Consider the following 22,555-nt stretch of genomic DNA (forward strand, 5'->3'; position numbering starts at 1 on the left):
TTCTATAAAAAGATCCTGATGTAGTTTGAAGGGGCTGCCTTTGTTCCCAACACTTTCAAATCCACTTTTACTGGCTTGAATTTCTATCCCAAATTGGATAAAGTGTTCAGGCTTCATGGTGTGGTAACACAGGTCTGAGCGTACAGATTCCTGATGTACTGTAAATCTATGCGAGCTGTTTGGGGGAGGGTGAAATATTTCCCTGTGATTTTTATTGTTTGTTTGTTTTGTGTGTTTTTTTTTTTTTTTTCAAATCTGCTTTTATGAATTCTAATTGTGTCAGCCTGGGGTGCGATTAAAAAAAATGTGCATTTTTTTTTTCTTTTTGTTGTTTTGTTTCCATTTTATGTTATCCGGAAGTTGTTATAAACTTTTAAGACTGAAATAAATACTATGTCCAAAGTGTTGCCTTCATAAATGACTATGACTAAGAAAGAACAGTGGGTGACTTCTTTATAAGTCACCAATCTGGATCATTTAGATTTAAAAGTAAAAGAAAATAAGGGCTCGGCTGGCAGTTACAATCTACAAGTCCTCACTTCTCCTTCTGTTTGTGATGTCAGTGCCAAGTGACAGTAAAGTAAATAAATTGGATTGTATGTACATATATATATATATTTACCATACCACTGGCCTGAGAGAACAAAGTGGCACATATAGGTGCAGCAGCTCAGACAAATAAAATGGGGCACAATTATTAAGGACAAATAAAGGGATTTTAAAATGGATTGATAAACAAACTGGAAGCCAGTGAAGGAAAGCTAAAATTGGAGTGATGTACTTTTGCTTGCCAGATGAAAATTGGACAGTCACGTTTTGCATCAGCTGTAGGCGAGCAATGGAGGCCTTCCTGATTCTGATAAAGAGTGCATTGCATTGCAGTAATCATGCAGTAATCAAGACAAGAGGTTATAAAAGCCTGTATTAAGGTTGTGTTTGGACAGAAGAGGCTTGATCTTTGACAGTCATTTGGAAAAAGATGGATTTTACTCACCACAGTTAAACAAAAGAAGACTGGAGGAAATTGTCACCTGGTCTGATTAGTCATTGAGAATTCCTCTTGTAGAATTCAGATGGTAGAGTCATAATTCCTGTGTAAACCACATGGAACCATGGATCCATCCTGCCCTGCATCAACAGTTCAGGATGGTGGATATTTTCTTGGCACATTTTGGGCTGGTTTCTTGAACATGACGATGAGTTCACTGTACTCAAATAGCCTTCAGAGTCACCAGATCTCAATCTAACAGAGCACCTTTGGGAAGTGGTAGAACAGCAGACTGACAACATGGATGCAGGCGTCAAATATTCAGCCACTGTCTAATGTTATCATGTCAATATGACCAAAAACTCCAAGCAGCTTGAATCTATGGCATGAAGAATAAAGACAGCTCTGAAGACAAAACGGGGTAAAAATCATGTACTACCAAGGTATGCCTGATAAAGTGCCTGATGAGTGTATATTAACAGGACAACCCCCACCTTAGTCCTCATGGCGAATATGTAACCATATGTAAATACTGCCAAATATATAAAGACCGAAAAGGCAGTTGGTACAGATGACGTACCCGTGGAGGTATTAAATTTCACTTGCGCCAACTACCCTTAAAAACTATGTTGTTATTCTTCATGAGCTGCTCTGCAACATTTTCTGCCAAACTGGTGGTGAAGATGATACGTTTCAAGTGACAGTTGGAATCTGGGCGGAGGAATGTTGTTCCTCCTTATATAAGAATAGGTGTGAGGACAAGTTCTCTTTGTCTGGGACGGTGAGTGGACTCATGTCGGCAGGTAAGAGAGGCTTCGGAACAAAGTCTAGTTTGTTTAATTGTGGTGCTGTGGTGCACTCGAGATCTTTTCAACTTGTATCTTTGTTTTTGTGTTAATGAAACACATCACTGACTCAGTGTATGTCATCTTTAGGAAAAGCAACCATCCTCTCTGTCTGAATCTGACTGCATAGCTGACTATCTCTTGCTCCACTGCTTTAAAGGAGACACCATATATCAACCAAAGTAATTCCAAAAAAGGTAAAGTAGGAGACATATTCCTTGTACTTGTTCCTCAAGTATACTTGTGCTGTTTTGGGTTTAGATTTCCAGTAAGCTGCAGCTTTACCTCTGTTGCATTTGCTCATTCTAATTTGCACAATATGTCTTGGTGCTCCTGTGACTGGGATTTGTTTTTAGTATTTCCTGCAGTAACTGTAACAGCTTGTTTCACTCTTCATTGTGGCGTCTATTATTTTCATGTTTGTAAATATTTCTTAATACAGAAATCTACATTAAAAGCTTACCTGTTCCCACAGTTCACTTTACGTTCTTGCTGCTCAACAATAAAAAGATTTATTAAGACTGGTAGGTACGAGTTTCACCAACTACACCTTTTTCTGAAATGAAGACTAACCTGATACACACTTCTTCACTGACAGTGAAACAGTTTTGGCATTCACCTCTGCACACATAATTGCACAACAAGGAAAGAAGATGGAAGACAGACAATTCTGCTGTGCTGTCTGTCTGGATCTACTCAAGGATCCGGTGACTATTCCCTGTGGACACAACTACTGTATGAGCTGTATTGAAACCTACTGGAAAGCAGAGAACGTAAAAGGAATCCACAGCTGTCCTCAGTGCAGACAGGCTTTCACACCGAGGCCTATTCTGGTGAAAAACACCATGTTAGCAGAGTTGGTAGAGAAAATGAAATGCCTCCAGCCTATCCATGATTCCCCTGCTTTTGAAAAGCACAAGCTGGTAGACAAGGTGTTGAAAGCAAACACCTGTTCTGTTCACAATGAGGTGATGAAGGTGTTTTGCCGCACTGATCAAATGTGTGTCTGTTGTCTCTGCTGGATAAATAAACATAGAGGACATGAAACAGTTCCAGTTGAAAAAGAAAGGGCAGACAAAGAGAAAGACCTGGAGGTAATTCTGAAAGAAGTCCAGCGGAGAATCCAGACCAGAAAGAAGGAAGAAGGAGTACTTGAGAAAGAGATAGAGGGGATCAAACTGTCCGCTGATACAGCAGTGAAGGACATTGAGATGACTGTTGATGAGCTGGTGAGTTTCATCAAAGAAAACGCCTCAAATTTAAAGCAGCAGATCAGATCCCAGCAGAAAGATGAAATGAGTCGAGTCGAAGAGCTTCAGAAGAAGCTGGAGCAGGAGATCGCTGAGCTGAGGAGGAAAGAAGAGGAGCTGAAGCAGCTTTCACGCACAGAGGACCACACCGAATTTCTTGTCAGTTACTCCACAATGCCCGTATTCATTGACTCTACAGAGTCACCAAGCTTTAAAATCTGTCAGGTTAAGTACTTTGAGAGTCTTCAAATGGTGATATCAGAAGCTAGAGATAAACTCAAAGCATTTCTGTGTGATGAACTGTGGAAGATCACTCTGACAGTGAGGTCAGTGGACGTTTTGCTGCCACAAAGTGATCCTAAGACCAGAGATGACTTTTTAAAACATTCATGTCAACTCACGCTGGATCCAGATATAGTTCACAGAAAACTCTTCCTGTCTAATCAGAACAGAACAGTTACAGACATGCTTCAAGATCCAGATAATTCCTGTCTTAAGAACAGAGACAGGTTTTCCATTGAGCAGCAGGTCCTGAGTAAAGAGAGTCTGACTGGACCTTGTTACTGGGAAGTGGAGTGGAAAGGGAAAGGACTTTCAGTAGCCGTAACATATAAGAATGAGAATAAACTGGATCAAACTGCATTTGGAAGCAATAATAATTCTTGGGCATTAGATTGTTACAAGGACAGTTATAAATTCAGACACAACAACACGACAACTCGCCTCTTAGGTCCTTCTTCCTCTAAAATTGGAGTCTATCTGAATCCCAGAGCAGGTATTCTGTGCTTCTACAGCGTCTCTGACACCATGGCCCTGCTACACAGAGTCCAGACGACATTCACTGAGCCGCTCTATGCTGGACTGTGGATTTGGGGGGGGTATTTTATTTCAACCACTGCTACATTAAATGATATACAGTAAAATACTGTTTAACTGATTTTGCCTTTATTTGTTATATTTTTTCTATGATGTAATATCAAGGGTTTGTATGGGTGCTTGAAATCATTGAAAATACTTGGATTTTAATATTGTCTTTTCAAGGTTTGAAAAGTGCTTGAATTTCAAATGTGGTGTTTAAAACTGCTTGAAACTGTAACTCAATTTCATTCACAACAAATGACTGTCTGATTGAATAGTTTTTTGTTCGTTTGTTTGTTTTTTATCAGATAGAGAAATAAAACGAGTCGCAAATTCTAAAAACAACATTTCTCCACTTGGGCTGCCTTGCACCTCTGCATGTCTGTTTCAGTGTGTGACACCCGCCCCGAACAGTCGGGAATGAGTGCAATAACAAGCCTGGAGGTTGCAGTTTTTAATGAGCGTTTGCTGGAAAAGGACAAATACAAATCATGGATAAGACAACGACCAAATTCACCTGAAAGGTCTGCAAAATGATTTGTACCTTTTCAGAATGGGGGAGTTTGCTTAAGTCCTAGTAAATAATTTTCAACTATGTGTACGTTACACATGCTAATTTTTATAATTATTACTACTTTTTTGCTAGCTAGCAAACTCGCAGGATAAACTATTGAAATGCATTGCGCGTGATGCAATATTGCAACGCTAGTAAAGCAGTTAGTTATGGTATGGTAATCAGAATCAGAATCAGAATACTTTATTAATCCCTGGGGGAAATTATTTAATTTATGAAATATGCTGTGAACTAACATTACATAGCAGTAGCAGTAATGTGAGTTACTGTTATACATAACTACCCAACTTAAGGCTTTCTGATTAAAGGCTAAAAGCGAAGTTGTTACCAAGTAAAATTAATAGTTTATATTTTTGTGTATTTCTGCAGCTTTTTCAAATATTATCTTGGTTCATTTGGCAACACCTTAGGGGCGATAATAATGGTAATATGAGGGACTGATCCATATGGGCACAAAGAACAGCCACTTTTTTGTGCTACTGAGGTTCCCTGACTTTCCCTCAAAATCTGTTCTCGTGAGCACACCTTAAACATTAGAAATGGCTTTAAACTCACATTGAGGCCTGTAGGACACTATTACCAACTGAGACAATATACAAATTTATATGTGTTTTCATATATGAATATTTCATACTTTAAGGCTGCCTGTTTATTTAAGGGAAACGAACAATACATTATAATGAACAATTACATAATAATATCACTGATGATAGATTAAATAAACAGGTTTTAGATAGATGCTTATGCATTGTTAGTCTTATATGTCAAGGTCAAGGTCAAGGTAACTTTATTTATACCCATAGGCAAGGTAAATTTGCTTTACAGAAAAAATGATAGCATTTGGCATCCCTTCAAAAACACACATACCTAATAATATAAACCTCACTGTGGCACATATATAGTAATTTAATATTTCGAATCTTATCTTACAGTTAGTTTTATTTTTTGTGTCATATAGGAAAGAAGCATTAATATCTGATGAGAAGACGTATTAATTTGAACTTACCATGTATTGTTTTGTGGTATTTGGTGCAGTTTTCTTGTTTTGTGGGGTTGTTTTTTATTTTCATCAGGAGATGAATACCTCTAACAAGTTGTTGTTTTTTTTCACATTTGCACATCTTAATTTTTAAGTGAAATGTGTGTTTTGAGTTTATACACTATAGGCAACCTTTTCCTTTTGCAGTATTTTTGTGTAGTGCATAGGATGATTTGTTTTAATTTTCACATGGTCTTACTGAGGTGATGCGAAGTGAAACATGCATTCTTTTTGGGTAATGTGTTGGGAAAAGCTTTAAAATGGACTTTGAAAATACTTAAAAAGTGTTTGAGTTTGACCCTGAAAAAGGTGTATAATATAAAATGGTTTGTACAGTCTTCAAAAATGACTTATTTTACAGTCTGTATGGAATGTGACAAAGTCTATAACAGAATAGAAAGATTGCTTTGGTGATGTGAAAAAGTGAATTAATACCATAAATAAAGTTGCGCAATTTTAAAGCCATTCTAAAGAATTTGTGTGCAGTCATTATAGGAACTGAACTGAATAACTGAAGTGAGTACATAGATTTTAATACTCATTTATTTATCGGTGTACTGGATTTATTTATGACTTACTACTATTTAAATGAGTCTGTTTTTGCCTTCATAACTACCTTATTCATGGTACAATTTCAAAGAGGTGCTGGAAACATTCCTCAGAGATTTTGATCCATATTGACACGAGAGCATCACACAGTTGCTTCAGAATCACATCCATGATGTGAATCCTCTGGTTTCATCTTGAAGGAACCAGTTTGAAATGATCAGTCTTGAAATGATGAGTCTTGTGACATGGTGTATCATCCTTCCATTCCAGTAGTAATCAGGTGGGTTGTGATGTTTTTACATGATGTTCAATTGGTACCAAGGGTGTCAAAAGGAAAATCACCCACACTGTTACATAAACAACAACAAACTTTTGATCCAAGGCAAGATGGTTCCATCCTTTAATGGTGTTTACACCAAATACTCTAAACATTTCAGCAGAAATTGATGCTTATTGATGCTTAGGGCAAAAAAACCCAATGTCAGTGGTTTTTGTGATGAGGGAACCCAGGCCACAACAAATGTTATTGCACTTGTGATACTAATTCTAATATGGCTTTTAGTTTTTGTTGAGCTGGTTGCACAAAGAAATGCTGAGTGTTGTTAATGAACTATGTTTTTAATCCCAATGATGATCTCGTCCTACATCTAACCAAGTGACAAGTAAAACTAAAAAGTATGTGGCAAAACAAAAGAAATCTGAATTAGAAAAAAACAAAACAAAAATATGTCCTCTACAGTAGACTTGGTGCTTCTCATTATATGCCTCAGATAACAAGGCATAGCAACTCCAGAAGTCCTCAAGCCAAATTATATGCTCCACATCTTCTTGGGGGATCCTGAGATGTTCCCATGCTTGGGATCTTATTTATAAATGTATGTTACACTGAAAACAAGGCCAGGAACAGACCTGAGCCACTTCACATGCATAATTGAAATATATAGAAAAAAAGTTGATGGGGTTATGGAACAAAAAATGTATGACACACTTGTATGAAGCAGTGACAGTTTTTTCTTGTCTGTGTCAGGGTTTCTGGGTCGTTGACCCAGTATTTTCAGTTCACGTTCACTGCCTGTTCCACTTCCTGTTTTATTGTGTTAGCCTTGGTCTGTGTCCATTATGTTCAGTCCTCTTCCCATTTATCATTAGTTCATTAGGTTCAGCTGTTCACTCACCTGTCTCCAATCGTTGTCATTGTAGTCATGTATTTAAGCCCTCTCTTCCCTTCAGCCCTTGTCGTGTCATTGATGTTATGTTGTCGTTTCCGCCTGCGTTCAGCCAGCCAGCCATTCAGTCTTTCAGTCAGTCCGTCAGTCCGTCAGTCCGTCGTCCAGCCAGCCATTTCCTACCTCTGTTCTGTTCATCCACTTCTTATAATAAACCTTCACCAGTCTTCACCTAGTCCTGCGTTTGGGTTCCTTCTTCCTCGCCTCCACACAATGCCTGACAGAATGACACGACCCCTGGGACGAAGATACGATTGGAACCCAGCGGACTCGGACTTCTACGAGCGGCAGGAGGCAGCGCTTTCCCGTTGGGCAGAGGAGCTCAGGGAAAAACAGCGGCTCTTTACGGAGAGAGAGCACGTCTTCGAGGGGACTCGCCTGGCTCTGGGCGGGCCTCGGAGACGCCGTGTTCCCCCACCTGCTGCTTCACCTACACCGTAGCATTTGCCGTGGAGAGTGGACGTTTCACGCCGCGCTTCGGCCGCTCGCTCTCTCGCCGCTCCGTTCCTCGCTCACACACCCGCCACCTCATTTGCCTGGTTTGGAAGAATTGCTCTTGATGAGATTCCTGCTTGATTGTACTTGACAGACATTCTGTAACAGATTTGAGTTCCACTGCAGCCCTTACAATTTATTGGTAGGGGATGGAAGAAACACGAAAAGAACCTGAAGACTATGGCAGCAGTGGGATTCGAACCCACGCCCCCGAAGAGACTGGAGCCTAAATCCAGCACCTTAGACCGCTCGGTCATGCTACCATTGCGAGTGAGGACCTCATCGCAAAAATCTAGACAGTAAAACTTGAAAAAGTGCAGCACAAAATAGAAGCTCAGAACATTCAGTGATGCTCTTACTGTTGTAGAAAAACATGTTTAATACTTTTTGGACACAAAAACATCTGCCTGTCCTGGTTAAAACCTGTTCATCAACCCTGATTAACAATGGGCTCTTGGCTCAGTTTCATCATTGTTGATATGCAACTTGTCATAAGCACTGATCAACAGGACGGATCACCATTCACAGAGAGTCAAGGAACGGTTGCAATCACAGCATTGTAAGATGGCAAAAGACGTACCCTTAATGCACCCACCCTTGTTTCAAAGATGCTCATTTGATTTTCACATAAACAGCCACCTTGACTCCCCGCTCATAATTGCAGGCCTGCTTGTGTACATCCTCATCACTGAAGACTGTACAGTCCTGATCTGAACCATTATGCCATGTGCTTAGCCAGAGGTGTGTTGCCTTACCTGATGTTTGCCTTCAGCCAACAACTTTGCCCCATTTAATCCATCGTGGGATTAACACAAAGAACACATTGGCTTGTGGGCACATTAAAGACATGTTCCCATACCGGGAGTTGAACCCGGGTCGCCTGGGTGAAAACCAGGAATCCTAGCCGCTAGACCATATGGGACTGCTCCACTGTCATGAAATCAAGGATACTCTTGTCACTCTGCAGCCTTGGTGAGACCAACATAGCAGCACCTTAATCAATTCTCCAGCAGTTGCAGGTTCTGCTCAAAAGCACATTACAAGGGAGTGGACTGGACTTGAAGCACACTTGAGTGGCATGCGGGAAAGTCCACTAACCAGTCAGTGATGAGACCATGAACAAAAAGACATGAAAAACATGCAAGTTGTAAATGACTTTACAGCACGTGCCTAATGTGGTTTGGAAGAATTGCTCCTGATGGGTTTCCTGCATGTTTGGACTTGACAGACATTCTATAACAGATTTGATTTCCACTGCAGCCCTTACAATTTATTGGTAAGGCATGGAAGAAACAAAACTTTGCCGCTAGAACACTATGGCAGCAGTGGGATTCGAACCCACGCCTCCGAAGAGACTGGAGCCTTAATCCAGCACCTTAGACCGCTCGGTCATGCTACCATTGCGAGTAAGCACCTCATCGCAAAAATCTAGATAGTAAAACTTGAAAAAGTGCAGCACAAAATAGAAGCCCAGAACATTCAGTGATGCTCTTGCTGTTTTAGAAAAACATGTTTAATACTTGCCTGAATGTTTTTGGATACAATAGCATCTGCCTGCCCTGGTTAAACTCTTATTGCAGCAATAGGATTTCAACCCACATGTGTGAGGAGCCTGGAGTCTTAACCCAGATCCTTAGACCACACAATCTAACACCTTACAATGCGGTGGACTTGAAGCACACTTGAGTAGCCACTAACCAGTCAGTGTTGACACTGTGAATAAAAATATATGAAACACCTGCACATTGTAAATGACTTTTGCAAAAGAATTTCTTTTATTCATGTATTAATCGCATTATTATAAAAACAAACAATATCCTGCTCACTCTTCTGTTAATCTTCTTCTCCACTGATGCCTTACAAAAGCCGAAGCTATTGTTGCCTATCTGTACTTCAACATCATTAGTGAAAGGTCAAAATCACTGACCATGAGAGAGGTGAGACCGTCTCTGGAAGGCTCTGATTCTTCTATTGAAGTTGGACTTGAAGTGGATTGGACTTGAGAGTTTGATTTCTTGAACATCTGTAAATTGTATTCAACAGATATTAACTGAAATGGAACTAGGGCTAGAACGTAGTCTCATGTAACACAAACTTGTGTTACATTTGTACCACAAGGTAACCAAGTAAGTTATTACAAAGATATTCCTATTTACAACGATGGGCTAGGGAAAGGTAGAAATGAGAGTATTTAAAAAGAAGTATCAAAAGTTAACCCTGTATTCCTGAGAATTCTTTTAGAATGTTTCGAATTCACAAGAGCTATTTTAGGATTTTTGAGAGTTCTATTAGAATGTTCCAGATTCCTGAGCGTTCTTAGACTGTTCCAGATTCCTGAGAATCCTTTTAGGATGTTCCAAATTCCTCCAAATAATTCTCAATGACACATTGCAACACCAAGTTTTATTATAGTCACACATTGCAATAGAGTTTTCTGGGTAATTGACCAAGTCTGGTGGCATTACCTCCAAAGCTTATAGAAGTTTCTGCTAACAGCAGCTACATTGTCAGGAACAGCACCTACCAACAGATATCCTCAACAGCTCACCTCACTATCATAACCGAGCAATATTATTGTCAAATGTTGATGTTATTCACCTACAAAAACTCCTGGCTGTCCGTTGCTGTCATGGGGTGCGGAGGGTTAAATAGCAGCGCACATCTGAAAATAGCTTAACATACTCATGGTCCCTTTGTGGTTGTATAATACCTTGGTGCCACTGGATTTCAGCATGTCTCTCACACTCATACTGGTAAGAGATGGTATCTCAGGATGTTTGAGGGAAGCATTCACACACAAAGGACCCAGAGTGGGGGGAGGAGTCTTTTGTCTCCTTCTCCACTGTAAGAGGTAGCAAGGGAGTGTGAAACTTTCTTTGGGGGTGGGGGTACCAAAGGTGTGAAAACAGCTGTGTACTGCCTTTAGTTCCTGTAAGAGGTATGTAACTGAAGGCCATGCTAGACTCAGTTAGGGACTCTGCCCATCGTCTGCCCCGCAATGATGCATTCCTTCACCAAGCTCGGCTTCTGTTCTTGTTATTATTAAAGAATGTTAGCTACCACTCACCGCTTGTCTGCAGGCTTTATTGAATGGAAAACTTGCACAACACCTAACATCACCCTGGTTTGGAAGAATTGCTCTTGATGAGATTCCTGCTTGATTGTACTTGACAGACATTCTGTAACAGATTTGAGTTCCACTGCAGCCCTTACAATTTATTGGTAGGGGATGGAAGAAACACGAAAAGAACCTGAAGACTATGGCAGCAGTGGGATTCGAACCCACGCCCCCGAAGAGACTGGAGCCTAAATCCAGCACCTTAGACCGCTCGGTCATGCTACCATTGCGAGTGAGGACCTCATCGCAAAAATCTAGACAGTAAAACTTGAAAAAGTGCAGCACAAAATAGAAGCTCAGAACATTCAGTGATGCTCTTACTGTTGTAGAAAAACATGTTTAATACTTTTTGGACACAAAAACATCTGCCTGTCCTGGTTAAAACCTGTTCATCAACCCTGATTAACAATGGGCTCTTGGCTCAGTTTCATCATTGTTGATATGCAACTTGTCATAAGCACTGATCAACAGGACGGATCACCATTCACAGAGAGTCAAGGAACGGTTGCAATCACAGCATTGTAAGATGGCAAAAGACGTACCCTTAATGCACCCACCCTTGTTTCAAAGATGCTCATTTGATTTTCACATAAACAGCCACCTTGACTCCCCGCTCATAATTGCAGGCCTGCTTGTGTACATCCTCATCACTGAAGACTGTACAGTCCTGATCTGAACCATTATGCCATGTGCTTAGCCAGAGGTGTGTTGCCTTACCTGATGTTTGCCTTCAGCCAACAACTTTGCCCCATTTAATCCATCGTGGGATTAACACAAAGAACACATTGGCTTGTGGGCACATTAAAGACATGTTCCCATACCGGGAGTTGAACCCGGGTCGCCTGGGTGAAAACCAGGAATCCTAGCCGCTAGACCATATGGGACTGCTCCACTGTCATGAAATCAAGGATACTCTTGTCACTCTGCAGCCTTGGTGAGACCAACATAGCAGCACCTTAATCAATTCTCCAGCAGTTGCAGGTTCTGCTCAAAAGCACATTACAAGGGAGTGGACTGGACTTGAAGCACACTTGAGTGGCATGCGGGAAAGTCCACTAACCAGTCAGTGATGAGACCATGAACAAAAAGACATGAAAAACATGCAAGTTGTAAATGACTTTACAGCACGTGCCTAATGTGGTTTGGAAGAATTGCTCCTGATGGGTTTCCTGCATGTTTGGACTTGACAGACATTCTATAACAGATTTGATTTCCACTGCAGCCCTTACAATTTATTGGTAAGGCATGGAAGAAACAAAACTTTGCCGCTAGAACACTATGGCAGCAGTGGGATTCGAACCCACGCCTCCGAAGAGACTGGAGCCTTAATCCAGCACCTTAGACCGCTCGGTCATGCTACCATTGCGAGTAAGCACCTCATCGCAAAAATCTAGATAGTAAAACTTGAAAAAGTGCAGCACAAAATAGAAGCCCAGAACATTCAGTGATGCTCTTGCTGTTTTAGAAAAACATGTTTAATACTTGCCTGAATGTTTTTGGATACAATAGCATCTGCCTGCCCTGGTTAAACTCTTATTGCAGCAATAGGATTTCAACCCACATGTGTGAGGAGCCTGGAGTCTTAACCCAGATCCTTAGACCACACAATCTAACACCTTACAATGCGGTGGACTTGAAGCACACTTGAGTAGCCACTAACCAGTCAGTGTTGACACTGTGAATAAAAATATATGAAACACCTGCACATTGTAAATGACTTTTGCAAAAGAATTTCTTTTATTCATGTATTAATCGCATTATTATAAAAACAAACAATATCCTGCTCACTCTTCTGTTAATCTTCTTCTCCACTGATGCCTTACAAAAGCCGAAGCTATTGTTGCCTATCTGTACTTCAACATCATTAGTGAAAGGTCAAAATCACTGACCATGAGAGAGGTAATAGGCATTTGTCCTTCACACAAAATAAACATGTTCTTTGTCCAGAGCAAATGCAAAAGCACACAATGTATGTTCCACACACACAGTCTGGCACGATAATGCTTCATGCTAGCCACCAACAGAGCGCTTAGCTTAGCTTGCTGCTTATAGCTTATCCTAACACACAGTTAAACACGTCATCTAAGTATCCTAGTATCCTCTTGTACATTTGGAAACACGGTCAGTACAACTCAACATACATATTTGTAAAGTCCAACAGCAGAATTGCACAATTATTACCGATAAAGGGGATAAGTCAATGACGACGCTCAGACACGATGCTCTCTTTCGGCAGCTTCATTGCGATGAGGCATCGTGGCCAGAGCTCCCCTTCCGGCAACGGCAGGCATAACTAATCAATCATGATCACTAAATCACATGGATTATCCCCAGGCTCGACAAGTGGATCACAGATTGCATGTTACACAGGTTGTAGTCACATTAAGGATTATTACCGGTACGTCTGGAAGGCTCTGATTCTTCTATTGAAGTTGGACTTGAAGTGGATTGGACTTGAGAGTTTGATTTCTTGAACATCTGTAAATTGTATTCAACAGATATTAACTGAAATGGAACTAGGGCTAGAACGTAGTCTCATGTAACACAAACTTGTGTTACATTTGTACCACAAGGTAACCAAGTAAGTTATTACAAAGATATTCCTATTTACAACGATGGGCTAGGGAAAGGTAGAAATGAGAGTATTTAAAAAGAAGTATCAAAAGTTAACCCTGTATTCCTGAGAATTCTTTTAGAATGTTTCGAATTCACAAGAGCTATTTTAGGATTTTTGAGAGTTCTATTAGAATGTTCCAGATTCCTGAGCGTTCTTAGACTGTTCCAGATTCCTGAGAATCCTTTTAGGATGTTCCAAATTCCTCCAAATAATTCTCAATGACACATTGCAACACCAAGTTTTATTATAGTCACACATTGCAATAGAGTTTTCTGGGTAATTGACCAAGTCTGGTGGCATTACCTCCAAAGCTTATAGAAGTTTCTGCTAACAGCAGCTACATTGTCAGGAACAGCACCTACCAACAGATATCCTCAACAGCTCACCTCACTATCATAACCGAGCAATATTATTGTCAAATGTTGATGTTATTCACCTACAAAAACTCCTGGCTGTCCGTTGCTGTCATGGGGTGCGGAGGGTTAAATAGCAGCGCACATCTGAAAATAGCTTAACATACTCATGGTCCCTTTGTGGTTGTATAATACCTTGGTGCCACTGGATTTCAGCATGTCTCTCACACTCATACTGGTAAGAGATGGTATCTCAGGATGTTTGAGGGAAGCATTCACACACAAAGGACCCAGAGTGGGGGGAGGAGTCTTTTGTCTCCTTCTCCACTGTAAGAGGTAGCAAGGGAGTGTGAAACTTTCTTTGGGGGTGGGGGTACCAAAGGTGTGAAAACAGCTGTGTACTGCCTTTAGTTCCTGTAAGAGGTATGTAACTGAAGGCCATGCTAGACTCAGTTAGGGACTCTGCCCATCGTCTGCCCCGCAATGATGCATTCCTTCACCAAGCTCGGCTTCTGTTCTTGTTATTATTAAAGAATGTTAGCTACCACTCACCGCTTGTCTGCAGGCTTTATTGAATGGAAAACTTGCACAACACCTAACATCACCCTGGTTTGGAAGAATTGCTCTTGATGAGATTCCTGCTTGATTGTACTTGACAGACATTCTGTAACAGATTTGAGTTCCACTGCAGCCCTTACAATTTATTGGTAGGGGATGGAAGAAACACGAAAAGAACCTGAAGACTATGGCAGCAGTGGGATTCGAACCCACGCCCCCGAAGAGACTGGAGCCTAAATCCAGCACCTTAGACCGCTCGGTCATGCTACCATTGCAAGTGAGGACCTCATCGCAAAAATCTAGACAGTAAAACTTGAAAAAGTGCAGCACAAAATAGAAGCTCAGAACATTCAGTGATGCTCTTACTGTTGTAGAAAAACATGTTTAATACTTTTTGGACACAAAAACATCTGCCTGTCCTGGTTAAAACCTGTTCATCAACCCTGATTAACAATGGGCTCTTGGCTCAGTTTCATCATTATTGATATGCAACTTGTCATAAGCACTGATCAACAGGCAGGATCACCATTCACAGAGAGTCAAGGAACGGTTGCAATCACAGCATTGTAAGATGGCAAAAGACGTACCCTTAATGCACCCACCCTTGTTTCAAAGATGCTCATTTGATTTTCACATAAACAGCCACCTTGAGTCTACTGAATCCATCTATTTTGGGAACCAGTAGTCTGAGATATTGATGATATGGTACTGTAATGTCTTTAGATGAGATGGAGTCTGATTATTGAAGATGTGAAGAGAATAAATTTTCAGTGAGCCAATTAAGAGAAGTCAGGATTGCAGAATTGGCCATCTTTTCTTTAGTCTGTACCATTATTACTGCAAATAAATCTGACCAACATAAACAGAAAACAAAAATCAATATAGGAAAATACAGCCATACTCAACTAAAGCCCACATGAGGAAAAAAGCCTCCTGGGAGGGGTCACTTTGTCAAGCCTCTTGGTTTCCCAAAACAAAGCGTAACCTGATACACTCCATTTCTCCTCTCACAGTGAAACGGTTTTTCAATTACCTTGACATACAAAAACACTCCAAGGACAAACAATGAATCACGAAAAACTCTGCTGTTCAGTCTGTCTGGATCTACTGAAGGATCCAGTGACTATTTCTTGTGGACACAACTACTGTATGAGCTGTATTAAAGTCCACTGAAATAATGAGGATCCAAAAGGAATCTACAGCTGTCCTCAGTGCAGAAAAATCTTCATTCCGAGGCCTGCTCTTGTGAAAAACAGCATGTTAGCAGAGTTAGTAGAGGACTCTAATATACCTGGAATCCAACCTGTTTCAGCTGATCTCTGCTATGCTGGACCTGAAGATGTTTCCTGTGATGTCTGCACTGAAGAGAAGCTGAAAGCAGTGAAGTCCTGTCTGGTATGTTTGGTTTCTTACTGTGAGCAACACCTCCAGCCTCACTATGACTCCTCTGCCTTTGACAAACACAAGCTGGTCAAACCATTGAACAGGCTGAAAGGGAACATCTGTTCAACTCATAATGAGATGATGAAGATGTTCTGCCGTACTGATCAAAAATGTATCTGCTATCTCTGCTGTGTGAATGAACATAAACGCCACAACACAATTGAAATGCAAAAAGAATTTGAGGTGATTTTGCAAATTGTTCACCGGAGAATTCAGACCAAAGAAGGAGAAGTGAACGTGCTTGGGAAGGAAATCGAGGACATTCTGCAATCTTCTGATAGCGCTGAGAAGGACATTGAGACAATCATCAATGAGCTGGTGAGTTTCATTAAAAAGAAAGGCTCAATCTAATGCTTCTTGGTGACAATTCACTCCCTGGTGGAGATTTATCAACCCTAGGATCAGGAACACAATTAAAATCACCTCCCAACACCAAATATGGGGAAGCTATGGCTGAAACATGGGTTAAGAGATTGGGGAAAAAAGAGACATCTTCTGAATTTGGACCATAAACACATCCTATAAAAACAGATTCTCTAAATAAGAAACCAGATATAAGAATGTAGCGTCCTTCCTTATCTTTTATGACTTTTTCTGTGGTTAGAGGCAAATTGCTATGGATAAGGATGGCTACTCCTCTGCTTTTTGTGTTATATGATGAGTAAAAAACTTGGCCAACCCAATTTCTTTTTAGTTTTGAGTGTTCCAAATCATTTAAATGAGTTTCTGAAAGTAAGGCAATTTGTGTTTTTTCCTTTTTCAAGAATGAAAGAAGTTTTTGTCTTTTAACAACATTATTCAGCCCTTTAACATTTAAAGAAATTATTTTAAGGTCAGTCATATCAGCTCAGTCTCTTTTGTTATAGTTTCTTTCCCCCCTCTATTATAACATGATGTGTGGGAAACCATTTCTCGGAATGCGCTACTGCAAATAGGCAAACAGATGTTTCCATAAAAGGGAATGCGGGTAATTTCAGATACATTATATAGACACAAACATGAAAATAAATAAATAAATAAACAACAGAAACAATAGCCACGCATATTAATGATTAAAAAAAAAAAAAAAGGAAAAAGACAACCCCCTAAAATCCCCCTTCCCTCCCCCCCAAAAAACGATCCTACGATCCATCAAAAAAGAAAACTTGGTCTCGTGAAACCGAGCAAAAGTCACTGACAGAGAGGCAAAAAGGAAAAGAAAAAGAAACAAAACTTCCTCTCCAAACTCCCGCATGCAACCGAGAGAACCAGCCAACCTCATTTATATTTCTGAGTTAAACATGTTTTACTTTATAAAGTTTGTAAGAAAAAAACAAATAAGAAGGGACGGGACAGTTAAATCATTCCTTAATAAGTGCACAACTTCTAGTTCCAATATACCTTAACATGGATTGGGTATCCTTAAATTAAGAGTATGTCTAATATTTAAGTACTATAATAGAACTAATCATATTCAATCAATTGCTGTCGGTGTTCAATTTAACTCAAATTGTTCAAAAAAGCAAGAGCATTGTCAGATTTACGGAAGGAGTAATTTTCCCCTCCGTGAGAAAAGTTAAGTGTAGCAGGATAGCGCATATAAAAGCGCATATTTTTCTGGATAAGTTTTTGGCACACTCCGTTAAACGCACGTCGCATCTCTCTTACTCCTGTTGCCAAATCTTGTCGAATATGAATGATCTGTCCATCATAAGTCAGGGGGCCATTATCTTTAGCTGCAGTGAGGATCCTAATCTTGTCTACCGGATTATGCACCTTAATAATCATTGCACGAGGGTGATTAGGTCTTGATAATCCAATGGACCGATGGGCTCTGTCGATTTTGATTTTCCCCTGTTTTTAATGTAAATGACCCCTGTCAGAGTGTAATGACCTAATAGTTGTGCGAATTTAGAATTTTAAGTGACTGTCCTATTCTGCTCTGGGGAACAGGGCAGTGGCGACGTGATAGCAACTTCCTGAACTCAGTTGGTTACTCATATGATTAATGTCTTTTCCTGTCATCTACTTAATCACTTACTGAATAAATACTGTATATATAAACAAATACAAAAACACAAACACTTTGCTAACTATGTAAAGAAATCGAAATAATAAAGCTGACTAATTATGCATAATACATAGAGTACTATATTTATTGTGTGTTCACTTCATGAATTTGGTGACTGCTGCTGTAGAAAAAGCTCCAAAAGACCACGGATTTTGGCAGGACCCAGAAAGCAAAGTTACACAACAGATCATAAGTAAGTGTGTTTATTTTTCAACAAAAGGAAAGAGGTATGTAGAGCCAGGATCAGGGCAGTCATAACATATTTAACAAGCAAATAGGGATTGTCTGTAAAGAAGGAGGGGGAAAAAATTAGTCAGAACAGGAATGGCAGGGAGAACATAAATTGCGAGACGAGATCCGGGGAGTTGGTCAGTGGTCACCGATCGATGATCAGTGGTCACTGATTAAAAGTCTTTGATCTGTGGTTGTTGATCAATGGTCATGACAATTTGAATATTAACAAGAAACTGACCTCACAGGCCATTGTTCACCAGTGGTGCTAGTTTCAGTCATTGTGCAAAGGTACTGTTTATAAAGTTGGGGAAACCTGCAGTCAGGTGAGACTGAAAAAATCACATGGATGATTGACGAAATGTTTCTCGTACTGAAAATGCTACGTCTAGATGAACAGAATAACTTTTAGGGAGGATATCACATCATTTTTTCACAATGCCCCCATGCTCTTTTATTCTGTATACAGCCCATTTTTCCCTCTCCCATGCATGTAATCTGTCTAACCTAAGGAATGTTTAGTCCTCATTGGTTATAGACAATATCACTCAAATAGGAGTAGGTCAAGCTGTTTAATACAACTTATTAAAATAAACTCAAAATAAATAATAGAAAGAATGAAACAAAGACTCGTGGTCTCAAAGTCTCAAGGTGGGAAGTAAAACTTGCTAAAATAAACACAATAAACACGTGCAAAACAGCATACCACCATAGCATCCAATGAAATTTATAACGAAATACTTCCATTGGATGACTCTCACTCATGGAAACATTTTTCCAAGCCCGGTTCGAGCTCCGGTTTGGACAGTCTCGGGCGTTGTGTCCTTGGGCAAGACTCTTCACCTGTTGCCTACTGGTGGTGGTCAGAGGGCCCAGTGGCGCCAGTGTCTGGCAGCCTCGCCTCTGTCAGTGCGCCCCAGGGTGGCTGTGGCTACAATGTAGCTTGCCATCACCAGTGTGTGAATGTGTGCATGGATGACTGGATATGTAAAGCGCTTTGGGGTCCTTAGGGACAAGTAAAGCGCTATACAAATACAGGCCATTTACCATTTACCATTATTTCTCAACTGAGAGGAGGTGACCTTCTGAAATCCCATGATTTCCTTAAACACAGTGTAACCCAGTACATATCACCTTCTCCTCTCACAGTGATAATGTTTGGCATGCATTTTGCAGACAAAAATTGACACCCAGGCTACAAAATGGATCAAGAGAAACTCTGCAAATCAAATCCCAGCAGAAAAATGAAAGGTGTCGAGTTATAATGCTTCAGAAGAAGCTGGAGTAGGAGGTCTCTGAGCTGAAGAAGACGGACAAGGAGCTAAAGCAGCAACATGGAATTTCTACTCAGCTACTCCCTGCTTTTCAAACTTAACAATTATACAGACTCACCAAACTTCAAAATGTGTCCAGTTAAACACTCTGAAAATCTGAAAACAGCAGCGCTAGAAGACATCTATAAGTTGGAATTTTGACTTAATAACTTTAAATTATGGGTAGTTATGGGGTAAGGGGGATAGGGGTTAGGCTTTTATAGCTATGATAAAACAAACAATGCATATATCTTAGGGTGATGTCACAATGGAGAACACTGCCCCCTTTAGTTAACTACACGTTTATTGGAGTTTAACCAGGTTCTATTTCAGTTTACAGCCCTGTTTTTCCCTCTCCTACTGAAGGTTGTTTGATGAAATACATGTCTGGGTTGGTGGAAGGACAAAGTTAGGGTGAACACGTATTATATTCAGCAGACTCGTCTGTCTCGACGAGTTTATCGGTTGGCTATCAATGCAGCGGTTGAAGAGTCCGTGAAAAGACTACAAGGAATCCCAGAATGCACCTCACGTGCGTCCGCTGAAATGGAGACAAAGTGTCCTCGTGCGGAACTTTAGACGAGTTCTTAAAATCTTCTAACTCTCGCTACAGAATTATCGAATTGACTTTTTTTTTCATGGAGATAAAATAGCATTAAGACATAATATAAAACACAAAGTTATAATTTTCAAAACCTGTATGTCTGTTAATCTCACGGTTGAAGCCAGCTTTACCGGGTGGGTAACACGGAATGTTGACAGTGTGGCGCCAGACTCGGGCAGTAGAAGCCGCTCTCTGTGTTCAGAATTTGTCTTATATTTCAGCTCCATCTAAACATTTGGATTTCAGCCAACCTAAATGAGTTTCAGGGGTGACAGCGATGATGACGATAGCTGCAGTAAACGAAGAGTCGCGTATGTTTACGGTCCGGAGTACATCCAGACCTGCGACACTTTATCCAAAGTGCCAAACCGGGTGAGTTGAACTGAATGAGAGGTGTTACAGAGCTAGTTAGGTAGCAGCCTTTTCCTAATCTGGAAAACGATATCCTTGTCTTTACCTCTGTTACCAGGCGAGTATGGTCCACTCACTGATAGAAGCCTATGGACTGCTTCAACACATGAGGTGAGCTGCTGGTGTTTGCACCGAGAGAGAACACAGTTGGTATTGTTTTTGTCAGTGAGCAGGAGAGGATGTACAAAAGACACACTGTGGAAGATGAAGGTGGGTGGATCAATCCAAATATCAATAGTATCGCTACCAAAGCTAGTATTTGTATCGGATCTATATAAACATTTGCATTGTTGCACAGGAGTAGTGGGAGAGGATCAGCGATTTATAACTAATGATTAAAGCAGCAGAGTGCTGTATAAACACACTGAGAGTGAAAACAGGTGAGTAAAGAAGAAACATTTAGTCTGTCAGGAGAAGCCCCAATCACCCTTGGCCTATTGCAGCATAACTAAAGCAGGATTCAGGGAATTATTAAGATGTTGGTCAAAACTGGGAACACTGTCCAAAATGATGCCAAAATTCCTGACTTGCTCACTGTGAGAAAGGGATGATAACAAAAACCTCCTGAGACAAAAGTTTTACTATTGCTCGGCTGGTAGGTGGCAGAGATAGTGACAGTCTGCTAGCAACAAAATAAATCACTAGGAGGTTTCTGGTGCAGCATCTTCTTTCACCCAGCGAGAGCCAACAACCTCCGTAGTAACCACTGGTTGTGTCACGTCTACTATGGTGGACAGCCCTAGAAACAATGTATGTCTTAAGTACAAATAAAACTTGTGTTCTTTCATTTATAGTCATTTACAAATGATGTTACTGGTTTAGCTCAGTGCATTAAGTGGGCGACCACATGCCGTACAGCTAAGAGTGGCTAGTCTGAGTTCGAGTCCAACCCGTGGTTCTGCCTGTTTTACCCCTTCTCTGTCTGCTCCTGCTTTCCTGTCCACTGTGTCTATCAAATAAAGCTGAAAAATCCCCCAAATTCCACTTTTTCAAGTAAACACTCGGATAATTATATAAAGTTTCTCTTTTTACCTTGATAACTGTTATTTTTAACTCAATTTCTTATGTCTGTTTGTCACTGCAGTGTCTCTGCTGTTAAATCACTCTTTCTCTCTACTCTCTCCAGCATTGTCAAACCCCACGTGGCCACTATAGAAGAAATGGCCAAATTCCACACTGATTCCTACCTGGAGCATCTCCACAAGATCAGCCAGGACGGAGACAACGATGACCCCCAGTCGGCTGACTACGGCCTGGGTGAGCAAAACACATTGCTACCTTTTTATTATTTAATCTTTAATGTGTTAAACGCACACACTTTCAGTGCAGTATGGTGTCATTGGGTTTCTGGTTTAAAGCACAGCTGCCTTTTCTCCTGTATGACTAAAGTGATGAAGGGGTTAATTGATCATTACCTGCAATATCAAAGCAGCTGTAGTACAAAAATGGAAATAAAGGGGTTAAAATGATTTCACCAGTAGATGGCAATGTAACACTGCACTTAATAACACTGACAGCGATCATAAATGTTCTCCTCAAATAACAATCTAAGGGTATGTTTGTTGATCTTGTCCCACTCCTAGGATCCCACTGTTGTTTGTTGTTCTTGGATGGGTTGTATGTTAGTCCATCCTTTTCCGAAGTTTACATTTCTAACTTTAGACTAAGCTTCAAGTTCACTCTGCTTGTTTTTGTTCCATGACATTCCCTTATCCTTTATCTTTCTCTCACCCTCTCTTTTTTAACTCAGTAAAGTTCTCATTCAAGGACTTGAGTTACCCTTCAGATTTCAGTGCGGTTTTAAGGCGCAAATATCAGACAAAGTTTTTGTGCTTTTTTTGTGTCATCGTAAAATCCACTGCATGCATGCATGTACCGCGAAGCATTATATTAGGTGCCTGTTGAAGTAACTCGGTGTTTATTAGTGGCGTTTCAGTGTCACCTCTTACTGGCATGCATCACTAGGGTAACATGTGCTGCAGACCTAACCACATCCAGTTAAGACACCGCAAAGTGACCAATCAGTTCCTTGG

At 40.5% G+C, this 22,555-nt stretch overlaps 2 protein-coding genes, 1 long non-coding RNA gene and 7 other non-coding genes across 13 annotated transcripts in view; 2 read left to right on the top strand and 8 right to left on the bottom strand.

The window, feature by feature from the left end:
* The window catches only part of LOC120742667, a 29,112-nt gene extending 13,413 nt beyond the window's left edge, over positions 1–15,699 (bottom strand). The window contains exon 1 of the long non-coding RNA XR_005697923.1: positions 15,552–15,699. This is a non-coding gene — a long non-coding RNA (uncharacterized LOC120742667). The remainder of the gene's footprint in view (positions 1–15,551) is intronic.
* LOC120742658 (tripartite motif-containing protein 16-like) lies at positions 1,676–4,216 on the top strand. Of its 2 annotated transcripts, XM_040046083.1 has the most exons (4): positions 1,676–1,791; positions 1,924–2,030; positions 2,309–2,357; positions 2,432–4,216. In XM_040046083.1, exon 4 carries the CDS (start codon positions 2,487–2,489, stop codon positions 4,002–4,004), a length of 1,518 nt encoding a protein of 505 aa, XP_039902017.1. In that variant the 5' UTR covers positions 1,676–1,791; positions 1,924–2,030; positions 2,309–2,357; positions 2,432–2,486; the 3' UTR covers positions 4,005–4,216. The 2 variants fall into 2 exon arrangements, with proteins under 2 accessions (XP_039902017.1, XP_039902016.1); XM_040046082.1 differs by lacking the exon at positions 2,309–2,357.
* On the bottom strand, positions 8,006–8,087 carry trnal-uag. The gene has a single exon. It is a non-coding gene; the product is annotated as a tRNA-Leu (tRNA).
* On the bottom strand, positions 8,675–8,746 carry trnae-uuc. The gene has a single exon. It is a non-coding gene; the product is annotated as a tRNA-Glu (tRNA).
* trnal-aag lies at positions 9,142–9,223 on the bottom strand. Its single transcript has one exon. It is a non-coding gene; the product is annotated as a tRNA-Leu (tRNA).
* trnal-uag lies at positions 11,086–11,167 on the bottom strand. The gene has a single exon. It is a non-coding gene; the product is annotated as a tRNA-Leu (tRNA).
* trnae-uuc lies at positions 11,755–11,826 on the bottom strand. Its single transcript has one exon. It is a non-coding gene; the product is annotated as a tRNA-Glu (tRNA).
* trnal-aag lies at positions 12,222–12,303 on the bottom strand. Its single transcript has one exon. It is a non-coding gene; the product is annotated as a tRNA-Leu (tRNA).
* Positions 14,659–14,740, bottom strand: trnal-uag. The gene has a single exon. It is a non-coding gene; the product is annotated as a tRNA-Leu (tRNA).
* Positions 15,700–19,848: 4,149 nt separating the features above from the next.
* Positions 19,849–22,555, top strand: part of hdac8 (histone deacetylase 8) — a 36,270-nt gene continuing 33,563 nt past the window's right edge. For 2 of the 3 annotated variants that reach the window (XM_040046084.1, XM_040046085.1), the window contains exons 1-3: positions 19,852–20,483; positions 20,581–20,633; positions 21,649–21,779. In XM_040046084.1, coding sequence (XP_039902018.1) covers positions 20,367–20,483; positions 20,581–20,633; positions 21,649–21,779 — 301 coding nt within the window. In that variant the 5' untranslated portion in view covers positions 19,852–20,366. Of the gene's footprint in view, positions 20,484–20,580; positions 20,634–21,648; positions 21,780–22,555 lie in introns of all 3 variants that reach the window. The other variant, XR_005697922.1, reaches the window with a different exon arrangement.

The sequence above is a fragment of the Simochromis diagramma genome, unplaced genomic scaffold (genome assembly GCF_900408965.1).
Source record: "Simochromis diagramma unplaced genomic scaffold, fSimDia1.1 OVJJ01000338.1, whole genome shotgun sequence".
In the NCBI taxonomy this organism is placed as follows: domain Eukaryota; kingdom Metazoa; phylum Chordata; class Actinopteri; order Cichliformes; family Cichlidae; genus Simochromis; species Simochromis diagramma.

Coding starts and splice junctions, on each gene's coding strand:
- LOC120742658 (XM_040046083.1), top strand. CDS start 2,487: ATGGAAGACAGACAATTCTGCTGTGCTGTCTGTCTGGATCTACTCAAG.